We start from the raw sequence: 25,354 nt of genomic DNA on the forward strand, positions 1-25,354 counted from the left end.
CTTAAAGTTTCATTGATTCATACCTCTCTCCTTTAATATTGCCTCCTTATTTCCTGTTTACCCTACTGCAAGAACCTAAGTAGTTTCCTTGGCTCTAGATTTTTTTTTTTTTTTTTTTAATTCCACTGCAACCCAGTCTCTATACCGTCACAGAGTAACAGTCCTAAAATGTAAAGATAATCACTTTAATTCTCAGGTTGAAACACATTAGCAACTCCCTATCACCTATGGGCAACAAAGACTCAAGTTTCCTTTGCCATGTATCTGAGATACTTCTCAGGGTGTCTAGTTATCTTCTGCTCCCAGACACAATATACTCTCTACTCCAGCCATAATGGCACCACCTTGCCAACTCCAAGTGTGCTCTGCCCTTGCATGTCTGTCCCTATAAGCCTTTCTGCTTTGACTTCCCTCCTCACTTCTCCCCTCCCCAAAAGTTTCTGCCTGTCAAATTCCAACTTATTCTTTAAGAGGGTGCTCAAGGGTTTTCTCCTTTATGAAGGTTGCCTTCATATTCTCTCCCTACCACTGCCACAGGACAAGTTATTCTTATTCATGTATGTACAGAACTTAATCCAGTGGATTGTTTATTTACTGACATGTTTAATTCCCCCTAGTTTAGGACCTTGTATCCTTCTGCACATAGCACAATACCTGGTCCACTGTGCAACTGATATGCATGAATGAGCAAATGTATATAAGGGTGGCTGTCATCTCAGAATCTAAGGACAGAGCACAGTGCTTTTGAATACGTATTGAGTTAGAACTGGAGGGTATTCTGCTAAGTGAAGTAAGTCAATCAGAGAAGGACAAACATGATTTAAATCATTCGGGGAATATAAAAACTAGTGAAAGGAATTAAAGGGGAAAGGAGAGAAAACGAGTGGGAAAAAATCAGAGAGGGTGACAGAATATGAGAGACTCCTAACTCTGGGAAATGAACAAGGGGTAGTGGAAAGGGAGGTGGGTGGGAGGATGGAGTGACTGGGTGACAGGCACTGAGGGGGGCACTTGACAGAATGACCACTGAGTGTTATACCATATGTTGGCAAATAGAACTCCAATAAAAAATATACAAAAAAAATTTAAAGAGATTTATTAGAAATATTTAAAAAATAATATGTATTGAGTAACATGAAAATATAATCTGAAACAAATTATTAGGTCATTATAGATATTTCATCATGTAAAAAAAAAGGGTAAGGGGTTGGCCTAGATGATTAAAGGCCTTTTACAATTCTAAAATTCTAGGCATCTATGTATTCTTTTGTCTACTTTTTAAACTAGGAAAACTCTAGAGCTAAAGAGGGATAGTAACTATTAGAAAATGATCCAATGGATTACAACCATTTTCAAAATAGAAAGTCAAAGATAACTAAAAAACAGAACAAAGTAAAAAGTTCTGTATTATCTTCAACTTGTAAGAAGAATGACTTATTCTGACCCAAGTCAAACAATGATGGAAAAATACATCCCACTGTAAAACCTCGAGAGGCCGTATTTGGCATCTCAACTTTCCAGTTAATGACAGTCCTCACTTGAATTACATCGCATTTCAAAGCAGATTGCCTGTTAAATAACTGCATCTCCCAGAAGTACCCTGCTGTGGAAGCTGAAACATTAGCCACAATGAAATTACTTTGTGAAGATCATAAGTCAAACAAATTCCAAAACAGAACCTTTGATGTGAAACCCAGTTTTATGTTCTGATCTCTTGATAATAGCTCAGCTTTGTAAATTCTTAACGGTGTTCTCCTCTATTCACATTTGTTCACTATAAGTAAAATCCAGTGAAATTTATCCATTATTTTTTAATATAGAATTCTTTTTTTTTTTCTCAAGATTTTATTTATTCATGAGAGACACAGAGAGAGGCAGAGACATTGGCAGAGGGAGAAGCAGGCTCCCTGTTGGGAGACCATTGTGGAACTCGATCCCGGGACCCCCCGGATCATGACCTGAGCCAAAGGCAGATACTCACTGAGCCACCCAGATGGCGCTAAATAGAATTCTTAAAAGGCCTCTGCTATGCTACTCAAGGGCTCTACTAAAAAAGCAAAAAAACTGAACAACCAGATCTGCCTTTCTCAGGCATCTTTATCATTAAATTATCCCCCAAATGAGGTTACACCATGATTAACCTAGAAAGGACAAAGTTTTCTTGGGTTTTCATCCTTTTCTTCATAGGGTATATATCATATTAGCTATTTTACAAAGAAAATTTGGAAAAGAAGGAGGTATAGAAGTCAATATACAGGAAAGTTGAACAGTGGTCTATATTCTAACTACAATGAAGGGGAATGAACAGATCTCATTTTCAAATAACCATTTATTAAGCACTGAAAGTAAAGACCCCAAAACATAAAACTAAAAACTTAGAACAGGAAAAAAATAGAGATTACCATGGCTATCTCTACTAGTAACTTGGGATAAGCCACAGAAACTGAATGATGTTGATGGAACACATTTGGGATGGTAGTGAATGGCATGTTTTTAAAGATTAAGTATAATATCTGTACCCACAGTACAAAGACAAGTGCAGGCACACAGATGTGGTATACAATGTTAACATTCTTCCCCTTCCTGGTAGCACTTTTACCTTTGCAAGACTATCTTTCTGAGCATCTGTTTGCTCTCCTTTCACAAAGGCAAAACAAGAGCCCAGTGGCACATATCCATTATTTTCTCCTACTGAGTTTGGATATACTTCATAAGGAAAACATTTCATACTATCAGTTTTGTGTTCATTATTATGTCCATGAAATCTGGCACACCTGTTTTGGATTGAATCACGGCCTCCAGAAGAAATTTTGGAGTCCTAATCCCTAGAGATCTCAGAATGTGATCTCTTTTGGAAATGGGATTGTTGAGATAAAATTAGTAAATTAAGATGAAGTCATATTGGACTAGGATGGGTCCCTAATCTTAATGGTGTCCTTACAGGAAGAAAAGAAGTACACACGCACGAAGGGGGCACACTGTGAAGATGGAGGCAGAGACTTATGTGCTGCAGCTATATGCCCAGGAACAGTGAGGATCGTAAGCAAGCCATTAGGAAGAAGATTCTCTCTTGTAGGTTTCAGAGGGAGCATGGCCTTGCCACACCTTGATTTTGGATATCTGGGTTCCAGAACTTGAGACAATAAAATTCTGTTGTTTTAAACCACCCAGTTAGTGATATTTTGTAACAGTAGCCCTAGGAAACTGATACAACCTATCACAAACACAATCCTAAAAGAATATTACAAATGCCTAATGTGTGCATAAACTTTCTTGACCTCAGAAGTGTTTTTACTGTAATTATTTGGTATGTTACAACTATATATCCTATATGATCCTTGGAATGACTCAGGAGATTACTGTCCCATTGTGTCACCTGAGAAACTAAGGGTCAAAGAAGTTATATAAAAGAAGGTCTCTTTCTATGTTTCTACTCCAAAGACCTGCTGGCTGATAGAACTACACCACAGGCATTACTCTGTACAATATTCCACTTAGCTTTACTATTTTCCCTTTAGCACAATTTTTAATTTTAATAGTTTTATTAGAATATTCACATTCCATAAAATGTATTTTTGCTCTTCTAAAACATAAAGTCAATAAAAATAAATAAATAAATAAATAAATAAATAAATAAATAAATACATACATACATACATACATACATACATACATACATAAAGTCAGTGTTTTAGGGGGTTTTTTGGTAAAGATTTTATTTATTTGAGAGAGAGTGAGAGAGAGACTACAAATGGTGGGCAGGGGCAGAGGGAGAACCAGAACCCCCCATTGAGGGGATAGCATGTGGGGCTTGATCCCAGGACCCTGAGATCATGACCACCTGAGCCAAAGGCAGACGCTTAACAGCCTGAGCCACCCAGGCAGCCGAAGTCAATGGTTTTTAATATATTCAAGGTATGTAATCATCACTACAATCTAACTTTAGAACATTTTCATCACCCCAAAAGAAACCCCATGCCTTAGAAGTCACTCCCTGACCTCCCTTCTGTGTACCCCCTTGCAACCAATAATCTACTTTCTATCTCTATGGATGTGCTTATGCTGAATATTTCATATAAATGGAATCATGTATTATGTGGTCTTTTGTGACTGACTTCTTTCACTTAGCCTATTTTTAAGGTTCATACAGGCTGTAGCATATACCAGCACAGTTTCTAATTGCTAAGTAAGATTCCATTGTGTGGATACACTACATTTATTTATACATTCATCTGTTGTTAGATCCATTTATCAGTTGATGGATCCATTTATCAGTTGATGGGTATTTGAGTTCCTGCCATTTTTTACTATAATGAATGCTGTGAACATTCTGCACAAAGATTTTGTCTGGACATATGTTTTTATTTCATGTGGGTGTACACCAAGGAGTAGAATTGCTGGGTTATAGGATAACTCTAAATATAATCTTCTGAGGAACTGACAGACTATTTTCCAAAAAAGTTTATATGTACCATTTCACCTTCTCACCAGCAATATACAGATTCCAATTTCTCCATATTCCTGGACATTTGTATACCTTCCTTGAAAAAAAAAAGTCTATTCAGATAGCCCATTTTAAAATTTCTTTTTTTTAATTGAGTTGTAAGAGTTCCTTATATACTCAGGATACAAGCCCTTTATCAGAGATGTTTGCCAATATTTTTTCCTCCTCTGTGGATTAACTTTTCATTTTCTTGATGACACTATGCAGTATAAAATTTTTTAATTTCGTTTTCCTCCCATCACTTATACTTTTGTTGCTGCATCAATGAAGCCTTTGCCTACCCAAAGTCATGAAGAGTCATTCCTATATTTTGTTCTAAAGGCTTTATAGTTTCAGCTCCTACATTTAGGTCTATGATCCACTTGAGTTAATTTTTGTGTATGGTAAAAGGAAGAGGTCTATTTTATTCTTTGGCATATGGATGTCCAGTAGTTCCAGCACGATTTATTAACCCCTTTATTTAACTACATATTTTGGCATACATTTTTTTTTGTTATTACTTGAAATCCATTGTGAAATGAGATTGGTATAAATAAACTAGTTGACTTAAAATTATTATTTGACCAAGGTCATATGTCTAGTAAGTGGCAGAGCTGTGACTGAACCACAGGTCTTAGGATGCCAAATTTCATGTTTTTGTGAGAACACAATATTACCTTTTATGTGAACATGTTTCGGATTTATTCATCAAAGATAGGAAAAGATACTTGAAACTATATTTCATTATACAAGGAATGACTGAACATACTTAAGATTTTGCTTGCTTCTTTTTATATATGTCAATAAGAACAGTTAAAATCTGCTGAGCACTCAATTTGTGCCAGAAATGTTTTAAGTCCTCAGTGTGATCTTAATCATCATAACAATCTTAAAAAACAAAAACAAGTGTCAAAAAAAAAAAAAAAAAAGAAAGAAAGAAAGAAAGAAAAACAAGCATCTATCCTATTCCCTCCTGTTTTTACAGATGGAGAAACTAAGACACAAAGATAATAAGCACATTGCTCAAGACCACAGAGTTGGTAAGTGGTAAGAATCAGGCAATATGGCTCCAAAGATCATGATATTCTTCTTTTATTTTTTGATGATTTTATTTATTTGGGGGGGGGGCATGCATAAGTGGGGATGGAGGGAGAAGAGTGGGAGGAGCAGACTCCCCACTGAGCAGGGAGCCTGACGTAGAGTCTGACACAGGGCTGGACCCCAGGACTCTGAGATCATGACCTGTGCAAAAGGCAGATGCTTAACTGACTGGGCCACCCAGGTATCCCAAGACCATGTTCTTCTTAACACTTTGAAAGCAAATTATTTTAAGAGAAAAGCATTTACCACGTTATGCTTAAACAGATCAGCAACCATCTAGAAAGGGACACTTAGCTCTTTTAATTATTGCCACTGCTGTCACAGCTAAAGAGGCAGTGAGGTCGTCAGGATGGCTAAAAACTCTAAAAGAGGGAAATTATCAATATGCTAGATTCAGGTATAAAAATACTAGATGTCCATGACTAACTGAAGAAGTAATCTCATTTTAAAAACAGAAAAATATTTAACAGTGATACTGCAGCAAGTGGCACAACTAAAGACAAAGCCCAACAATACAAATACCAAAAGGGAAAGGAAAGGCCCGTACAAACACAGAGGAAGGAACTCTGGAAGTCTCCAATGGCCACAAAACGAATGAGTCAACCAGGCAGTGTTGTGACAGGAAGTGCTGAGAAGATGTGTAACACCAAAGGGCTAGAGAGAAATCGTTCCTTTATACCATCAGTGAGACCCCTAGGAGAATGTGGACATCACTTTTGGTCACTATACTTAAAGAAGCATTGGGAGAAATCAGAAAGAGTTTGAACAAGAGAAACAAACAAACCCAAACAACGGGAAACAGTACTTGTTAGGAAAAGAACTTGCAGTTTAGCCAAGACAGTAAAGGTTCATTTAATTACTGCCTTTAGAGCGGAAGACCACTGGAAGCCTATTCCCCAAACCCTGAAGGCTTAGGCTTTTTCTGGTCATTTATTTCTGTCAGATATCACTTTCTTAGAGGCCTTTATCCTAAGTAGATTCCTCAGTTCCCAGCACATTGCTCTGTTTTATTAACTCCATAGCATGTAATAATCTGGAGTTCTCACTAGTCCCGTGAATATATGACCCTTCTTGTCCCATTAGGATGTAAGTTGTTCATAAGCAAAAACCTTGAACACTGCTTTATACCTACTTCATACTTTTTTCCATCTGGTATATATCTGGGAAATAGAATTTTACAAATACTTGTAGAATCTGTATCCATGAAGAAGCAACAAGGAAAATAAGCTTTCAAATCAGAGTAGAGAGTAGTAAAACACCAGACGAATTACTCAACAGTCAAAGTAAAACCCACACACCACTGAGGGATGCTGTGGGCCTTTAAGAACGGTCCCTCCTCTGTCTTAGGCATCTTACAAACTCATCTGACTTAAGACTAAACAACTTCTAGTGGTTACTCCCAACAATATGATTCAATACTTTATGGCATTAAGTCTTACAAGAAATAAGCAAATAATCATTGAGTTCTTACAATGTACTGAACAGTGTTCTAAGACTTTACGCATATCAAATCATTTAGTCCTCAACTAAGAGATAAATTCTATTCTTTTCTTCATAAAATGGGGGCACTTTAGCTCAAAGAGATTAAATAATTTGCCCACTCACCTAGCTCTTAGGTGGTAGAGCTGGGATTTAAATTCAAACAATTACACAATTTATACCATTCATTTAAGGCTGAAATAAATGTAAATAGAGCAAAAATACATTAAAGAGGAAACAATTGATGTTATGGCATAGAAGTTAGGTAATGTGGGTTTTCTCCTCTACAGTTTTATAGGCTTGCTATATGGATCCTTTCAAATTCTGTTTTGCTGTAAGATGTTCGAACACATCTTGGGGTTATTTTTTCCCTTGTAATGATGTCTTTATTAAAAAAAAGTAGTTATAATGAAGCATTCATGTCAAACTAGAGAAAATAAAATGAACTTCCAAGTACTAACGTATCTTTAATAATTATCAACATGTAGCCAATCTTATTGCAATGTATACTGAAAATACAAATACTGAATCACCTCAAAGGGAATCCTGCTGTGTTATTAATAGCAGTCTTTATTCTATCTCTAAAAAGATTTCATTAAGTCTGAAATGCTTGTAATTCCTTTTTTTCAAGTAGAATTGTTAGCAATACAAGGAACAATCCTGAGAGGGTATTTTTGTTACCCAAAAGAAAACCAATGGACAGTGCCAAAAATAATTTCTCAAAATATTACTAAATATCTCTAAGTGATGTACCTTTAGAAATGTGACATCTTAGGTACTACATTATAGCAGGAACTAAATTTAAATTAGAAAATATTTTATAAATCTTAAGAAAAAACTAACTAGGAATTTTGTGCCTATCGTGCTAATAAATATTATTTCCAAATGTCACGAGAGACCAACAAACACACAAGTAGAAACAAATTAAATACCAACACATACCTGTTTGTCTCCTAGGTCAGGGTCCCCTTTACTAGAGTCAGAGCTGACATCGTCTTCATCAGAACTGTTGATGTCTTCTTCCTCATCTGAAGGAAGTTCACCAAGACCAAGACCAAGATCATTGTGTCCTTCCTGGGATGCTCCAGAACTGCTTCAGTGAAAGTTATCCACATTAGTCACCTTAAATAACAAGAACACTACCAAAAAACCACACAGGACAAACCATGTTATTCCTGTGATGTAAGTAAGGTATACCTAATGGATATAAACACAGGGATGGAAATATCCAGACCAACCAAACTTCCCCTTTTCTTTCACGATCTCAGGTGTTAAAAACTCAAATTCATTTTTGGTTTAAAATAAACATCTTGGGGGCAGCCCAGGTGGTTCAGCAGTTTAGTGCCACCTTCAGCCCAGAGCGTGATCCTGGAGACCTGGGATCGAGTCCCGCATCAGGTTCCCTGCATGGAGCTTGCTTCTCCCTCTGCCTGTGTCTCTGCCTCTCTCTCTCTCTCTCTCTCTCTCTGTCTCTCATGTATAGATAAATAAAATCTTTAAAAATAATAATAATAAATAAATAAATAAACAAACATCTTGGAAAGCATGTATTTTCATAATAGGAAGGTGGGTGTGAGAAGCAAGTTTTCCAGCTGCCCTAATCCTATACTTCCAAATCTACTTGAAAAGAACAGGTCTCTGCTCATATAAATCATGGAGCCTCACAGGATTTGGCTGGGTTACCACAAAAGGGGCACTCACTAGCTACACAGGAACATTAGAAGCAGTGGCGTTTCCCTGGGTTTCAGTGTTTCTTTTTTTAAAAGCAATTAACCAATCTATCAGAATTGGGAGGTAATGATGGTGAACACAATAAGCAATGCATGTGCTACTGTAAACATGTGCCCAACCACCCTGATTGTCACCAATTCCTTTTAGGTAACCACCTCATAAGACATGGGAAAGGACAAGGATGTTAAAAATTCTTGGGCTCTGATCCAGACCTGTTGAATCAAAAAGTCTAGGGTTGCAGGGCCCTGAGAGGATACATGTTGGAAGTCTGAAAATCACTGTACCAGGCCATTTACCAACTCTGCCTCACCAGCCTGACACTGTCAACATTTCCCACTTTCTACTGAAACAGAGCTCTTGAATCTAACAGTCATTGTTACAATCCCAGTTTGGGGTAGGGGGAATTCCACAGCAAAGTTCCCCAGGAAGACAACAGAAATAATTCTAACTTTGGTTGTAAAGACTCAGGAACAAATTAACTGTAGCAACTGCTTTCCTGCCTGCAGTCTACAAGAATATCGCAGAATAGAAGAGTCAGTAAAAGATGCACAGAAAAGAAAATCATCAGGGGAAACACTCAGAATAAAGAGATAGTTGTATTTCACCCTCACAGGTCCCTCACAGGTCAGGGGCAGGTCCACTCAACTGCCAAGGTTTCCACCAGTTATGAAAATTTCTAACAGGAACTTTAAAAGCTAAAGATGAATTTTCTGCCAGTTCCTGATTACACATTATAGGATACAGACTAGCCTCACATGCCATTCCTGGAACTCATCTCTTACAGAAATCAGTTGGATGAAGGCAGAATGCCAAAAGGAACACCTCCCTCTGCCAAAGACAGGGGTTCCTTATTATTCAGTAGCTGGAGGGCCTGGGGAATCATATCGCAGCCTCAATTAAGTGGGTGCACACCTTATCATAGCTCCATGACACGGAGGAGACTCACTCCCCAGGGAGGAGTTGGGAGTGGAGAGCGGAAGCTTCCTAGTCAGATCACTGGCAAGATTCACTGTCGCTGGGTGCACAGACAGGAGCCCAACCCAGTTGGGTAATTAGTTGATTTAAGTTAAGTTAGCAAGAGTAAATAAAGCTAACAGGATGTAGAGACTGCAGGGTACATTCATATAAATAAAAGAAAACATACCTTAACACTTGTTTTTATCTTCTTTATCTCTTTACATCCTCTAAAACCCTGCTACTCAAGATACATTCAATCTATGAGCTGCTTCAGCAGCACCAGGAAGCTTTTTAGAAAAACAGAACTTCAGGCCTCACCCTGCTGCACTGAATCACAACCTGGTTATAAACAAAAATCCAAGTAATTGTGGTTTTTTCACTCCGTGCACTCTTAGACTCAACAGTATAACAATTTTGAATAATCAGCAACAAAGCTTGTAGCACCTGCAAAGAAATTAGGTTTATTTTGTCTGAGAGAGAGCTGAGAGGCGTTTCTTGGTCCAACATTTAGAAAGCCATTATTAAGGAGATGGTAAGCAGCTAGCTGCCACAACCATTAGGGGTACAATTATTTACAAAAGTTAACATTTAATAACAAGAAGAAAAAAAGCTTTAAATATTAAAAGGACATGGATCAAAACATAACAGCCACAAAATACTGGGAGATTTTAGGTCTGAAAATTGCCTTCCTACAGAAAACCTCCCCTGGCCACCCCCTCCCTATCCCACATTAATATACTTACCTCTTCTAAATCCCACACCATCTTACTCAACCACACATGGTGATATATTTATTTCCCTCACTAAAACATAAACTCCTAAGAACAAATAAATGGTCTTTTTCAGTTGAATCGGAAGCATACTGCTTAACATTTAATAGGCCCTCAGTAAATTTTTACTGAATAAACAAAAATTATATTAGAAAGCAAAGGCTGTTAAATCTCAGAGGTTCAGACGCTAAGTATTTTTGGTGGTGGTGATCACAAAGATTTGAAGAGGGGGAATACTACAATAGTGTATGGTTTAAAAGGGAAACACCATCCTAGGCATCATAATCAATGGTGTGGAAGTGGGAATGTTTGTATTTAGGAAATAAAAAGAACATTTTGGAGACACTAGGGTGGCTCAGCAGTTGAGCATCTGCCTTCGGCTCAGGACGTGATCCTGGAGTTCCAGGATCGAGTCCCACATCGGGCTCCTACATGAAGCCTGCCTCTCCATCTGCCTATGTCTCTGTCTCTCTCTGTGTCTCTCATGAATAAATAAATAAAATATTTTTTAAAAATAAAATAAAATTAAAAGAACATTTTGGCTGCAGCACAATCTCCTATACATAATTAATTGGGGGGGGGGGGGGAGCTTGGAGAGGATGACAGGTGCCAAACAACAGAAGAGTCCATATTCATCTTGTAGGCCTTCAATAAGAACTCTCAAATCTTCCAGTAAACCTCAAAGATTTCCTCATTAGAACTCCAACTGGAGGGGTACCTGGGTGACTCAGTGGTTGAGCATCTGCCTTTGGCTCAGGTCATAGGCCAGGGTCCTAGGACTTGATCCCAGTCTCCCAGATGCAGAACTGGATCCCAGGACCCTGGGATCATGACCTGAGCCAAAGGCAGATACTCAACCACTGAGCCACCAGGTGCCCAAATAAACAAAACCTTAAAAAAAAAAATAAAAACATGGGCAGCCCGGGTGGCTCAGGGGTTTAGCGCCGCCTTCAGCCCAGGGTGTGATCCTGGAGAACAGGGATCAAGTCCCACATCGGGCTCCCTGCATGGAGTCTGCTTCCCCCTCTCCCTGTGTCTCTTCCTCCCTCTCTCTCTCTCTGTGTCTCTCATGAAAAAATAAAAATAAAATCTTTAAAAATAAATAGATAAAAAATTAAAACAAAAAAAACCTCCAACTCAAATATCATTACCATATTTCTCTCATACCAATTCAAGAAGAAAACAATACCTCTTCCATCAATCCAGCCCTTGTAGGCACAGCCTCTGCCCCACTCCCCCCACCCAACCAGATGCTCACTAATTAGCATCAGTGAGCTCCTCTTAATGATCTCAAAAGATTGAACTGGAATGAAAGGAGCTCCCCAAACATCTGGATGGTAAATACTGGAGACCACTTATGATTTCTGAAGCATAAAAGGGAGGAAAATGAGCAAACTGGATTCTAAGGAGACTAATCTTGTAACCCAAAGTCAGTGAACTAACTGTGGGCCAAATGGAGCTGGGCACAGTGAAAGAAGTGGAAGGAGGTCTAAGAAGTAATTTCAACAGTGCAGACAGCCTAAATGAGGTTGGCTACATGAGGAATTAAGAAGAAGGGTTGGATCTAAGAGTTAAAAAAAAAAATCAACAGGGCTATGGTAAAGAGGGAGGGGAAAAACTTGAGTCTTCCTTCAAGAATTCATGAACAGTCACTAGCAAAATGAGGGAAACATCACAATTGAAATAGAAATATATTAACAAGGGATATGATTTTATTTTTTAAAGGAATATGATTTTAAAGGAAAGATAATGAATGGGTTTAGCAGCAAAATCAGGAAAGATGGCAGCCAGTATCCACATTTACATGTTCATTTCTACGTGATCAAAAAGAAAAATTATTGATTAATCTATTTTCCCATGTAATCCTTAACAGCTTTTAAATCTATAGATCTTTCATAATGAAATATTCCTTACCAACTCCTTACCAATGCCAGCCATTAAATTAGGGGCTCTTCTATTCTTTACATTTCCTTCCCAAGTGTCAAAAGATAATGTCTTAACACTGTCAGCTTTGTGGGCTAAAGGAACAGAACATAGTGTTTCCTCCATACTTTCCTGCCTGGCTATTTCATAATTTGATAATCAAGGTAAAGGAAAGTAAGCTGCAACCACAACCAACACAAGGTCAGGTCTGGGCTCTACCTCCCCAGGCCATCCTTTTCAAGTGAGAATTGTTTCTGGATGGAGTAAGGACAGAGAAGAGTAACACCAGAAGCAAATTCCCACTGATTAGGCAGCTGTTCTTCGGTTCCACATGTCAAGGATCTACACATTTGGACTGATTATTTAATACCATCATTTTTTTAAAATTACTTATTTTTTGTTTATGTTATTTACAATATAGGGACAATACATCCTCCACTGGGAGTACGTCAAATTTCTCATTCAGAAGGAATTGTCTTTTTAAAAATACTAATTTAATTGATTACCCCTGAATTTTCAGGAACGTGAAATCTGTACAACATTGAACCAGACATTACTACCAAAACACTCTTGTGAACCTCCATTAAGCTGAAAATGCCAGCAAAGGGAGGGGAGAAGGACAAGGATAGCAGAGGAAGGAAAAGGAGAAGCAGAGTTAGCTGAAGAACACTTTGAAAGCACTGAATTCTGTCCTCTGTTGTTGATGAATCCAGTTATCTTTTTCCTCTCTTGCCTGCAATTTTATTCTGAGACCCTTAAACAAAGAATGTTCCACATAATTCCTCTCAAACTTGAAGGAAAAAAGTTTATTCCAACATCCTCAGCTTCAAAGTTTCTTTCTCACTTTTAAGTCACAACGTGTAAATCTGAACTGTCATCTTTCTCTTCCTCTTCCTTCTACGCCTGGATCAAACTGAACAGAACCTGTTAGTCCTCAGGATGTTGTTATAGTTCTTTTACAAATGCTGTCTCATTATGACTTGGTGATTAGGTGTTTTTTTTGGCTGCTTTCATATTTATTGCAGAATGAATGGAAAAAACTACTGGTGAGCACTTAAGGATGAACATTATATAGAAAAGTCAGCAAAAATTTTTTTTCATAAGTTATGTATTATATGCCAACTACATAATATTGGTTCACGATTTTCACTAGAAAAGTGTTTCTATTTAGTGTATATACCTTTATAGGTATATACGTTTATAGGGTATAGGTTTATACATTAGTTTTTAAATATACATTTAGTTTTACTCTGGTACTTCAGCTCCTTTATTGAATTTCAGGTTGAGAATCATGAATCAAATCCATTAAAGAAGGAATTTTTTTAAAGATTTTATTTATTTATTTATTCATGAGAGACACACAGAGAGAGGCAGAGACATAGGCAGAAGGAGAAGCGGGCTCCCTGTGGGGGGCCTGACACGGGACTGATCCCAGGGCCCCAGGATCATGCCCTGAGTCAAAGGCAGACATTCAACCACTGAGCCACCCAGGCGTCCCCATAGAAAAAGGATTTAAAAACCATTCTTATTCTTGTTTCCAGGTCCTCTTTTTAATTACAGTTTTTGGATAATTTTCCACCCAGATGACTTTGCTGGGAACTACCCCTAAAATAAGTAAGTAACCTCTCTACTACTTTTAGGAAACATGGCATGACTGTGAAATAGGTACATATGCCCACTTTCATCCTCAAATAAAGCCAGATTCATGTACTTGTGGCATGTTTTTAGGTTTTCCAAACATATGATCTTGAACAATTATTTTAAGTACGTGCAGAGCCAGGCTGACAGAACATAAAAGCCAAAAGATAACAGAGCCTGAAGCAAACTTATCTGACCTGAACAAAAATCAGGTTCTTCAAGTGTGACCCCTATGTGCTATCATGTGATAGGTATTTTCTATTACTAACTGCTTTGACTAAAAAGAAACTTCAGTGATTGAATAACATGTAAGGCTGTGGACGGATGGTATTCTTACTACCGTAATAAGTAATAATAGTGAAAATCCTTCCCTTTTAAGAAAGGTAGTTTATTAGTTTATTTTTTAAATATACATTAATTTTTAATCTCTTGAGAAGTTAAGAGAAACTTTAATTTTAAAAATTAATGATATTATTGTCTTGATTTTAGTAAAAATATATATATAATATATAGCATATTAACTTCTTTGAGTTAAACACTTTGATTAATAAAACACAAAATACAAATGAATAAAATCACTGCAATAAGGGATAGGATAGCAGGAGTTTGTTACCAAAAAAAGAAAAGGAAGTGAAAAGAAACTTGCAACATAAAATAGACACAATTAAGTGTTTCATTCTTTGGTTGGTGAATTTTAGAGGTGTTAACAACCAAACCTTTTAAAAATAGCAAGCTGGGATTCTATAGCTTCAGGAAAAGGAACCACAGAGAAATACTCAGCTTCCCTGAAATATAAACTGGGTGTTTAAAAGTTTAAAAGTGAAAAAAAAAAAAGTTTAAAAGTGGAGACACTGTCAGGATGGAATGTAAAAAGTTTAAAAGTGGAGACACTGTCAGGATGGAATACCAGGCTTCAGTGACGGACACCCACTTCAATTTCTAGGGTGATCCTTAACTTTTAAAATACCATTCTCATTCTCTTCCCCCAGAAATGCATTTGTTACTAGGATTACCTAAATGATTAAAAACAAAATCAAAGGTTGGTACCTTGAGGATGTTGTTTAAAATAGTCATTGCAGGATGACAGTTTAAAAAACAAATGCAAAATGGGGCACCTGGGTGGCTCAGTGGTTGAGCATCTGCCTTTGGCTCAGGGCATGATCCTGGGATCCTCAGATGGAGTCCAGCATTAGGTTCCTCACAAGGAGCCTGCTTCTGCCTCTGAATATGTCTCTGCTTCTCTCTGTGTGTGTCTCTCATGAATAAATAAATAAATAAAATCTTTTAAAAATATATTTTTAAAAATGCAAAAAATAAATAAATAAATAAACCTGACACATAATGTTGAGAGGGAGGCAAAAAGCCTTTGTATTATTTATATGAATTATTAAAACACAAAACTATACCCTAAAAAAGAAAAAAAAAGGAATTCAAAATTCCTTAAGAGAACCTACTCAGATGTTCACACCTGTTTTATACTTAAGTAGCTTTTTAGAGTCAGGAAGGTTTAACTACAAAGAAACAGTACTAAAAAGAGTTTGCATCAAAGGCCATTAATATGGAGACTGGTTAAATAAGCTGGGACACATCCATACAATGAATTTCTAAACAGCTGTTTAAGAAATGAGGTAGATCTATGCACAATGATATAGACTGTTCTCCAAGAATTTGGCTGGGTTTAAAAGAAATCAAGGCATGGAACAGTGTGCATCTATTTGCGTAAAAAAGCAAAAGAACACATATACACAGAAAAACATATATACAAAACAAAAAACACGTTTTTGCATATACAGAAACACACATTTTTATGTGTGTATGTATATATTGTTTGTATATAATTGTACACACACACCCAGAAATACAAATATACCAGTAGATATCTCTGTAAAGATTCAAAAGAAACTGATAACAATGTTTGCTTCTGGGACTAAGGTAAGGTCTGAGTTAAGAGAGACTTCACAATTTACCTTTTGGTGTTTTTTTAAAAACATTTTTAATATGTATATTATTACTTTTTCAAAGACAACACAACAAACCCAGAGACTTTGGAAAGTTTTAGAAAGATGATTCAAAGCACCAACTCTTTAGGTACTGCTTAGTTCTTCCCAGAGTGATAAGTAAAAAAAAAAAAAAAACAAGAACTAATTTTTATGTGAGAAAGGTATACAGATTGCTTTCCTTTACAACCTGTAGGGGTTTATTCGGGGAAAATTATTAGCATGCCTCCTGATAATAGATTGGAGGAATGAGCTTCCGGCCAGCCAGCTGATGGCTTTAAAAAGAAAAAAAGAGGGGCACCTGAGTGGCTCAATTGGTTGGGCATCTGACTCTTGATTTCAGCTCAGGTTATGGTCTCAGGGTCCTGGGATTGAGCCCCACGCTGGGCTCTGTGCTCAGCAGGGAGTCTGGATATTCTCTCTCTCTCTCTCTCCCTGCCCCTCTCCCTACTTCTCCACACACACCCCCCCACACACACACACGTGCATGCTCTCTCTCAAATAAATAAAGAAATCTTTTAACAATCAAAAAAGAAAAAGAGGTTGTAAAAGGATTCTTCAACATTCTACGGGGGCCAGAGTAACCACACAACTTGCTGCCTATTTCACAGTGAACAGTACCATATACTATTAGACATCTCCCACAGCATTCTGGGGTGTGGAGAATTCCTGGCCTCTAAGTAAGGACAATCATGTCCTGCAGTGTTCCAGGTACAATCCCAGTGAGACAAGAGGAGCCTAAGGCTGATCACAGTCCAGCAGACACTCTTGTCCCTCTGGCTTAGCTGGAAGGCATCTGGTTCAAGCATGAGCTGCTCCCAGCTAGAGAGGAATAGATTGTTATAAAAATATCTCCTGAAATAAGCACTAGCTAAAATAAATACCAAACACTGAATTACCAGCAATTTTGCTTTCTTAAAATTTGGAGGGGTTTGAGAATGATTCCTTGAAATACTCTTCAAGAAGAAATGTGCACAGAAATCTTTTTCTTAATACAAATAAAAAAGCATTCTATTGAGCTTAGAATTGCCTCTAATAAAATATAGCAGGATGCCAATCCAGTTTTGTCATTACAGCAAGATGGTGTTTATTTGTGGAAAAATAAAAATTTTTAAGTCAATTTAGAGTTGATCCAATATACTCTCTTCCCTTTACCTACTCATTATGTAATATGTAACTCATTAGTATCACACCAAATAAAGGACACTAGAAATAATGAGGTTGGGATGGCTACACGAGGGTGCTTCACATTTAGACACATACAGGCACACACACATACAGATGCTGCATATTTAGATATTTACACACATAAATTTATACACATATTTTCATATATATTATAATATTTAAAATACATAAAACTGCTATGCCATTTATCTCAATAAATATTGAGGACTTATATATCATATTATTTTAGGGGCTGGATGAAGATAATCTAATAGAATTAATGTTCAAACTGTAAATTTTATCGGTTGCTCCCCTTTTTACCTGCTGAGTGGAACCTTCCTAAACAGATAGAGGCAGAAGGAACTGGAATATCCACAAATAATTAGCATAAAGGCAGGGAGTATTTTCTAAAATGAATACAACCAGAAGTTAGTGCATGCTAAGTGTTATTAAAGGCAGTGCACAGACACTAAGGCTAGAGAACCAGAAAAATAAACACTCCATGCAGGCTGGGGCAGTCAGAGGTTTGAGGTACAGGCACTTGAAAGAAGAGTCCAGTGAATGAAGAGGAGCATAGGCATCCTAAGTAGAAGAGGACTGAAGGGAAATGGTATGAGCAAAGGCTTGGAGGTCAGAATGGAAGTGTTGTGGAGGGTGATAGGGGCAAGGCGGTGGCGAGGATTTCTGCGTGATGAGAAGTTAGAGGTCTACCAAGTTAGAGAGAGACCCCCTTCTCTTGGCAGGCAGCCACAGCAGAAAAGGCAATCATCCATCCACGATGGGAATTGGGGATCCAAACTCAACACCTTTCCTTGGCCTTGCCAGGTTCTAACACCAGAGTCGGGAACCTAGTGGGAGAGCTGGGTCAGGGGAGTAAGACTGGTTGATGAGAACGTAAAGATAACACCTCATCTTCTATCTTATTAAACAGGGTGACCTTGTGTTTTTGTATCAATTGTACATGCCACACTGCTTACGCTAATTTCTTTTCCTCATAATCTGAGCAGCCACTGAAAAGGTGGTGAGACTTTTGGAAAATATGATCATTCCCTCTGCCCATGCTATGCTCTTGATTGCGAGTTGGTACGAAACTACTATTGTATAACACCTATTGTGTTCTGCCTTTCCATCTATGGAAAACCAAGAGGACACCAAATGGTCTAACGACCAGCTGCCCTTCCTGCTCTGTTCCCTCAGGTAGGGTGCCCTATCCAAATAACTTTCTGTATTATAGGGACAATTCCGGCTACATTTGGGTAGAGAATTTTAGTTCCTTGCCAACACATGCAATTATTCAAACCAGTCAATCACATCCTCCCATGGGAACCAAAGGTCACCCCCAACCCTGATACTGGCTTCCATAGCCCCTGATGACTCACTGTTCCCAATGCAATCCCAGTGTGGCCCTGTGTGGCATGTTATGTCCTCCTCCCCTAGGCTGTATATGTGACCAATAAACTGCTATTAATCTCATCTGTCTAGTATCATGCACTTGGCAATCCCTATAACCCAAGGGCAGGAATCCCTTGCTCGCCAACAGGGTGAATAGGAAATAATAAGAACATCATTAATTAAATCATTTATTATATTGCAAATTAATTTAAATATTAAACTATATATTTATTTTTAAATTACATATAAATTGTAAGTTAACTAAATATTATTATTTTAAATAATTATTAATTTAAAATAATTAAAACCACCAAAGAGGGTGCCATTTTCCAGGATTTTTAAGTACAAAGCAGGTACACTAGTAGTTTCTAATAGAATTATCCCGATGAATCCCCTTGAAGGGTATATCAAGTTAGCTTCCTATACACCTAATTATATTTTGCAGATACATCCAAAGTCTGCTGTAATAAACTTATGCTATTTTCAAGTTATAGAAATATGATATATTCCATGTTATAGAATATTAAGTGTTACATTAAGTACAGACCCTAGTAAATAAAATAGTAGAGAATTACAAGAAACCAGTAGTTAAACTCAAAGGACATCTGCCTTCCATCCCAGATCTTATTTTAGCCAGGCCTATTCAAATGTCCCCTTTTTCTAACAGGAACTACAACGTGTAATTGGGATTTCCCACTGCCATGGGGAAAAGGATAGTAGGCTTCTTGTGAATCCATTAGTAGCTGAGATGGGGAGGTTAAATTGTCACTCATGAATATATCAGTTCACTTTCTTATTTAAAACTATAACTATACATGAACAATTCTACTTATCATCTGTCTTCCTCAGGTACTATCCACAAAAGAACTGTCCTAAAAGTCTACCAGGCTATCTATGAATCATCAGTAATCCAAGAGACCTACGTGGAAACCATTTCTTTCTCAGAGCATGGGGACACAGGTCTATTGTTTCAAGATTGAGAGGCTGTAGAGGACAAAAGGACATGGGTTTTCTTCCTCCACTCTTATTCCCATGCATCCTTGAATCTTTTCACTGGTTACATTATTAACTAGTTCTGTGTTTATTTTTAGCTTTCTTGAGTGGGAAACCAAGAAACATCTTAACATTCTAACAAACTTGTGTAGCATCTTTGAAAGCTAGAGCCAGGACAAATGGAAGAGAAGTAAAAATAAACATGTATTTAAGAAGTGAGATACAAAGATTCACTTTAGACAGGATCAGAAGCATTTCATTACACTTTCATACATCTCTAGGAGCAGAGACAAAGAAGGCAGTAGCAAAGAGAAGAAAAAACACCTAAACCTAACACAGACTTGCATTTGAATCTAAACTCTACTTTTACCTGGCTGTGTGTAATGGCTGGCTCTTCAGGCTCTTTAATTTTATGTTTCTCTAAACTATAAAATTGAGATAATGCCACCAGCTATGAAGATTAAATGAGATAATGTACACTTGTCTGGTACATGCAATAGGCAGGAAATAAAGACAAATTTTTAAAAAGCAAACATGAGAACAACAACAACTTAGTCCATTAAATAAGTGGAATGAATGGCAAGAGGAACTGGAAGGTTTTGTTCTTGTTCACCAGTGATCACCCCAAAATTTAGTATGATACCTGATCTATTTCCTGCATGCATGAATTAATAAATTAGTGGCCTTTATCCTAATATCTCACACAATAATAGTATAGTATGCATAGACAATTCTAGTCTGCCTCTTCTTTTTATAAGGCCCAAGAGCCAAGAATGGCTTTTACATTTTAAATTGTGGTAAAAAATCAAGAATAATATTTTGTGACATGTGGAAATTACATAAAACTCAAATTTCAGTGTCTACAAATAAAGTTTTATTGGATCACAGTCACACATTTGTTTTTGGACTGTCTATAGCTGCTTTCACACTATATGCACAGAACAGAATAGTTGCAACAGAGATCACATGGCCTGTAAAGTCTAAAATATTTACCATTTGACCATTTAGGGAAAAAGTTTACTGACCCTCACTTTATTAGCTTACCCAGAGCACAGTATATCTGCTTTGGAGCAAAAAACTGTCTCTGTTTTAATCTGAACTCTGCCATTTACTATCTAAGTGAAACTGAATTATAAGCTCTTAACCTCAATTTGCCTCAGTTTCCTCATCCATAAAATAGGGATAATAATACTGTCTACCTGAAAGAGCTTTATGAAGATTAAATGAATTTATATGAATAATGTGTTAACAACAGTGCCTCGTCATAGAAAGCTCATTTGCTTGCATGCATGTTCTCTGTCCTCATACATTTAGTGTCATCTGTAATATTAAAAAAAAATTAGACACTTAAAAGTCTAGACTTGTATAAAAAATGACTTCAGAGAGAAGCTTCTGCATTATCAGTCATGTGAAACAGCTCATCATCAGTGTACACTGCTGAGTAAAGAACTCCTGCAATGAGATCATATGAGCCATGGTTTCACAGCAGGTCACCCTTGGTCTTGTTCTAAACGTTTAATTTCACTGTGTCTTTTTGGGAGCTTACTACCTGTACAGTAATATCCTGCAGCGCAGAATAATCACAATTTTACCCACATTACAGCACTGTCTCCTAATTCTGAAAGAATTTCGGTCACCAACTAAGTTAGAGGTGTCTCATTAGATCTCAAAATACTTTTAAAAGCACTTTTCTAAACACTAGCTTTAACCCTCTTTGGTAAATAAAAATTACAATGAACATACAGACTGAAAAGACAGCTCTGAAAGATACAAAAAGCACGTGTCATGCAATGAAGGTGCTGATTCTTTTGGTTATGTGAATTCTAATCTGCCATGTAAAGCAAAGTACCTGTATTTCTTTTCTAATTACAGATTTTCATCCTAAAGTTAAAGGAGTCTAGTGAACAGCACGTCACAACTCTGTCAAACCCTACTTTGAGCCACTAGCTAGCTAGCTAAAGGCACCAAAAAAGGAGAAGGAAGGAAGGAAGGAAGGAAGGAAGGAAGGAAGGAAGGAAGGAAGGGAGGGAGGGAGGGAGGGAGGGAGGGAGGGAGGGGAAGTTAAGATACCAGAAAATAGTAAGGAAAGAGGGAAAGAGGAAAGAAGCAAGGAGCAGGTAGTAAGACCAAGCGTGATGTGCTCCTCCATCTGTGATGTGTGTCCGCATTACCCTAGGGTTAGCAGTACACTGAGCTCCCGGTGTGTTAAGGGTTTGTGTAAGGCACGGAGGTGACACAAGAAGGAAGGCTTCCTGTCTAGGAGGAAACAGTGCTGACAGTCTCTGCTTTTCTCAAGTACCTCCAAGATAACAAAGGCCTCCTGGGAACAGAGATTAACTACTCGTAAACTTTCCATTTATTCTAAAACTTTCCATATTAAAAAGCAAAACAAACAAACAAAACCCCCAGAAAAACTCTTCCCTCAACTGGAATGGAGGGGGATAATGAAAGGGAAAGGAAGGAGGATTTTAGTTTTCACCTTTATGCACATTTAACTTTAAAAGAAAAAAAAAAAGAATTCTATGTAACTTTTATAATTAAGAAAATACATTAAAAAACGAAAATCCCAGGATCCCTGGGTGGCGCAGCGGTTTGGCGCCCGCCTTTGGCCCAGAGAGCGATCCTGGAGACCCAGGATCGAATCCCACGTCAGGCTCCCGGTGCATGGAGCCTGCTTCTCCCTCTGCCTATGTCTCTGTCTCTGTCTCTCTCTCTGTGACTATCATAAATAAATAAAAATTTAAAAAACATTAAAAAAAAAACGAAAATCCCCATTCTCCTTCTCCCAAGTTTAATAACCTCAATTATTTCAAGCATCTCTCATAAACATTTTTTTTTTTAATACTTGGGAAGAAAAGATCAAAGGTAAGGGGAAGGATGGGCTGGAGACAGTCCTCTCCATCTAAGCCTTCCATGAAATGTAAAAAAAAGAAAAAGATCAGACCATGTTGACATGTAGATTATGGCAATAATTTTCAGTATACTTCCTGTACAGACTATAGGTGAACACACTTCTAACCCTCCAGACTGTGTACCACCTGTCAGGGAAAATGATAAATTCCCTATATGATAAACCCAAGTAAGAAAGAATGTTTTCACTTTAACCTCAGGTGAGTATGGCAAAATAGAAAGAAGCTACTGTGAACTCCAACACCTCTATACACAGTCACAGATTTTAACACATGGAATCCACCCACAGGGCATTAGCAAAAAGGACAGAAGAAATATTTACTGGGGCCAAGATTTCAATGAGCACTAATCTACATAGTACAGAAGAGCATCTGAAAATACTTTGCTCCTTAAAGTGGGAAGAGCTCAATCAAAATTAAAGATGTTTAGAATTAGTACTATGGAGAATAGATCTAACAAGGCTACATTCAACGAACTGGCTAGGATCTCCACTTAGTCTACTACACAAAAGCATCAACAATCAAGAGGTAATCAAGTAACCACTGGATATAAAAACATACGTAAACTAATTTTACCAACAAATAAATTCCTAAACCTATTAGAGCTAATATATTTGCTTATTTTCAGTGATTAAATTTTGCTCTATAAAGAGTTTATGGGGATCCCTGGGTGGCGCAGCGGTTTAGCGCCTGCCTTTGGCCCAGGGCGTGATCCTGGAGAGCCGGGATCGAATCCCACGTCGGGCTCCCAGTGCATGGAGCCTGCTTCTCCCTCTGCCTATGTCTCTGCCTCTCTCTCTCTCTGTGTCTGACTATCATAAATAAATAAAAATTTAAAAAAGCTATAAAGAGTTTATATATTTTAATGAGACCAAAATTCATTTAATAGTCACAGAAAACTTTCACCCTTCACATCTTTATTTTATATTCTTTGCTAAAGCCTTAGTACCAATTTTCATTTTAAAAGTTCCCTTTATCCTTCTCCAAATATGGTACTCAGCATATACTTGATGTGTAGTTAAGAATCTGTGATCTAGTTTATAGCAGCAATGTCCACAATAGCCAAACTGTGGAAGGAGCCTCGGTGTCTATCAAAAGATGAATGGATAAAGAAGATGTGGTTTATGTATACAATGGAATATTACTCAGCCATTAGAAATGACAAATACCCACCATTTGCTTCAACGTGGATGGAACTGGAGGGTATTATGCTGAGTGAAATAAGTCAATTGGAGAAGGACAAACATTATATGGTCTCATTCATTTGGGGAATATAAATAATAGTGAAAGGGAATAGAAGGGAAGGGAGAAGAAATGGGTAGGAAATATCAGAAAGGGAGACAGAACATGAAGACTCCTAACTCTGGGAAATGAACTAGGGGTGGTGGAAGGGGAGGAGGGCGGGGGGTGGGGGTGAATGGGTGACGGGCACTGAGGGGGGCACTTGACGGGATGAGCACTGGGTGTTATTCTGTATGTTGGCAAATTGAACACCAATAAAAAATAAATTTATTATTAAAAAAAAGAATCTGTGATCTAGAAATAGTATTTAATACATGAAAAGGAAACATGTAACCTATTAAATAATTTTCATGGGTTTTCTGTGCAAAATCACAAGCATATTCTATATTTTACTTGTTTTCCTAACAGCTACAACATGGGATTTTATCTGTTGTAATAGTGAGAATACTAAAAGATAAAGGAAAGAAGTTTTTTTTAAGTGAACATTTTTCTAAAAGACTTCATAACTTTTTAGTTAAGGTAAGACAATTTTTCCATCTGGATACTAAACTCCTCTAGATTGGCGTTCCTAATACACTTTATTTGCAGACAACAAAGAGTCTAAATATATTTCGGCAGACTAGATATCCAAATCCTAAAATAAAAATAAATTAAAAAAATAAATTAAAAAAAAACAAATCCTAAAATAATTATATAGATAATTCACCCTATATAAGTACATTTTCAGTAACTAAATCATTGCAATCATTTCCATATATATATATATAAAACTGCACAAAGGCCTTCACCAGATTCTTGACTTTGGGGCATCTTAGTAAATTCTGGCTAACTCCAAAGGTACCTACAAACTGCTCAGAATTTTGTTTTAATTTGTTTTCTTACTACATGTAAGGTTACAGAGACAGGTCTTTCATTTAAGAAGAGTTTTATAAAATTACTTATTTATTTTTTTAGTAATATAATTGTATTTTCTGAATAACATATCAAATAGGTACCTTAAGATCTGTACTATTTTGAGAAACTGTCAAAAATTGCTGTTGATTGGCAGGGAATTTAGACCTATGGCTTCTTTCTGTAGGTTTGGTAAGAAGACCAATAGAATAAGGAGAATGGAATGTTTCTTAACAATTCCATAACATGGCAGGATGCTCACTATCTAATAAAGATACTCATACAAAGTCTTTTAGCTCAATTTCTCTTCTTCAAGGGAGCTCTGTTTAAGCAAATAGCGCTAATTCTCCAAGTCAGTGTAATTGCTTTCCAAAATTAACAGATGTTTCCGGTGCATTCTGGAAGCCTGGTCAGTGGGACACTGGTTTACTCAAAATGCAGCTGGATTCTGACCTCATACAAGTAAAAGCAACATATAACCTGATAACTATTTACTCAGATGTGACCACCTATTTTGTGCCAGGTATTTGCTGAGGCCAGGGACACAAAGATGCTTATACTCTCATAAAATTTATCCTTATATTTCTTATGTCTTATGTTCCTCTTTTTGGAAGAAGTGGTGGGGAAAGCTAACAAAGTGCTATGATAGAAAGGTGAGGTAGTGCTGTGCAAAAGCAGACC

The 25,354-nt window shown here is 37.3% G+C and overlaps 1 protein-coding gene across 2 annotated transcripts in view; it reads right to left on the bottom strand.

The window, feature by feature from the left end:
- The window catches only part of FGD6 (FYVE, RhoGEF and PH domain containing 6), a 111,265-nt gene that overhangs the window by 64,657 nt on the left and 21,254 nt on the right, over nucleotides 1–25,354 (bottom strand). Inside the window, exon 3 of one of the 2 annotated variants that reach the window (XM_038558669.1) lies at nucleotides 8,006–8,153. In XM_038558669.1, coding sequence (XP_038414597.1) covers nucleotides 8,006–8,153 — 148 coding nt within the window. Of the gene's footprint in view, nucleotides 1–8,005; nucleotides 8,157–25,354 lie in introns of both variants that reach the window. The other variant, XM_038558668.1, reaches the window with a different exon arrangement.

The sequence above is a fragment of the Canis lupus genome, chromosome 15 (genome assembly GCF_011100685.1).
Source record: "Canis lupus familiaris isolate Mischka breed German Shepherd chromosome 15, alternate assembly UU_Cfam_GSD_1.0, whole genome shotgun sequence".
Classification (NCBI taxonomy): domain Eukaryota; kingdom Metazoa; phylum Chordata; class Mammalia; order Carnivora; family Canidae; genus Canis; species Canis lupus.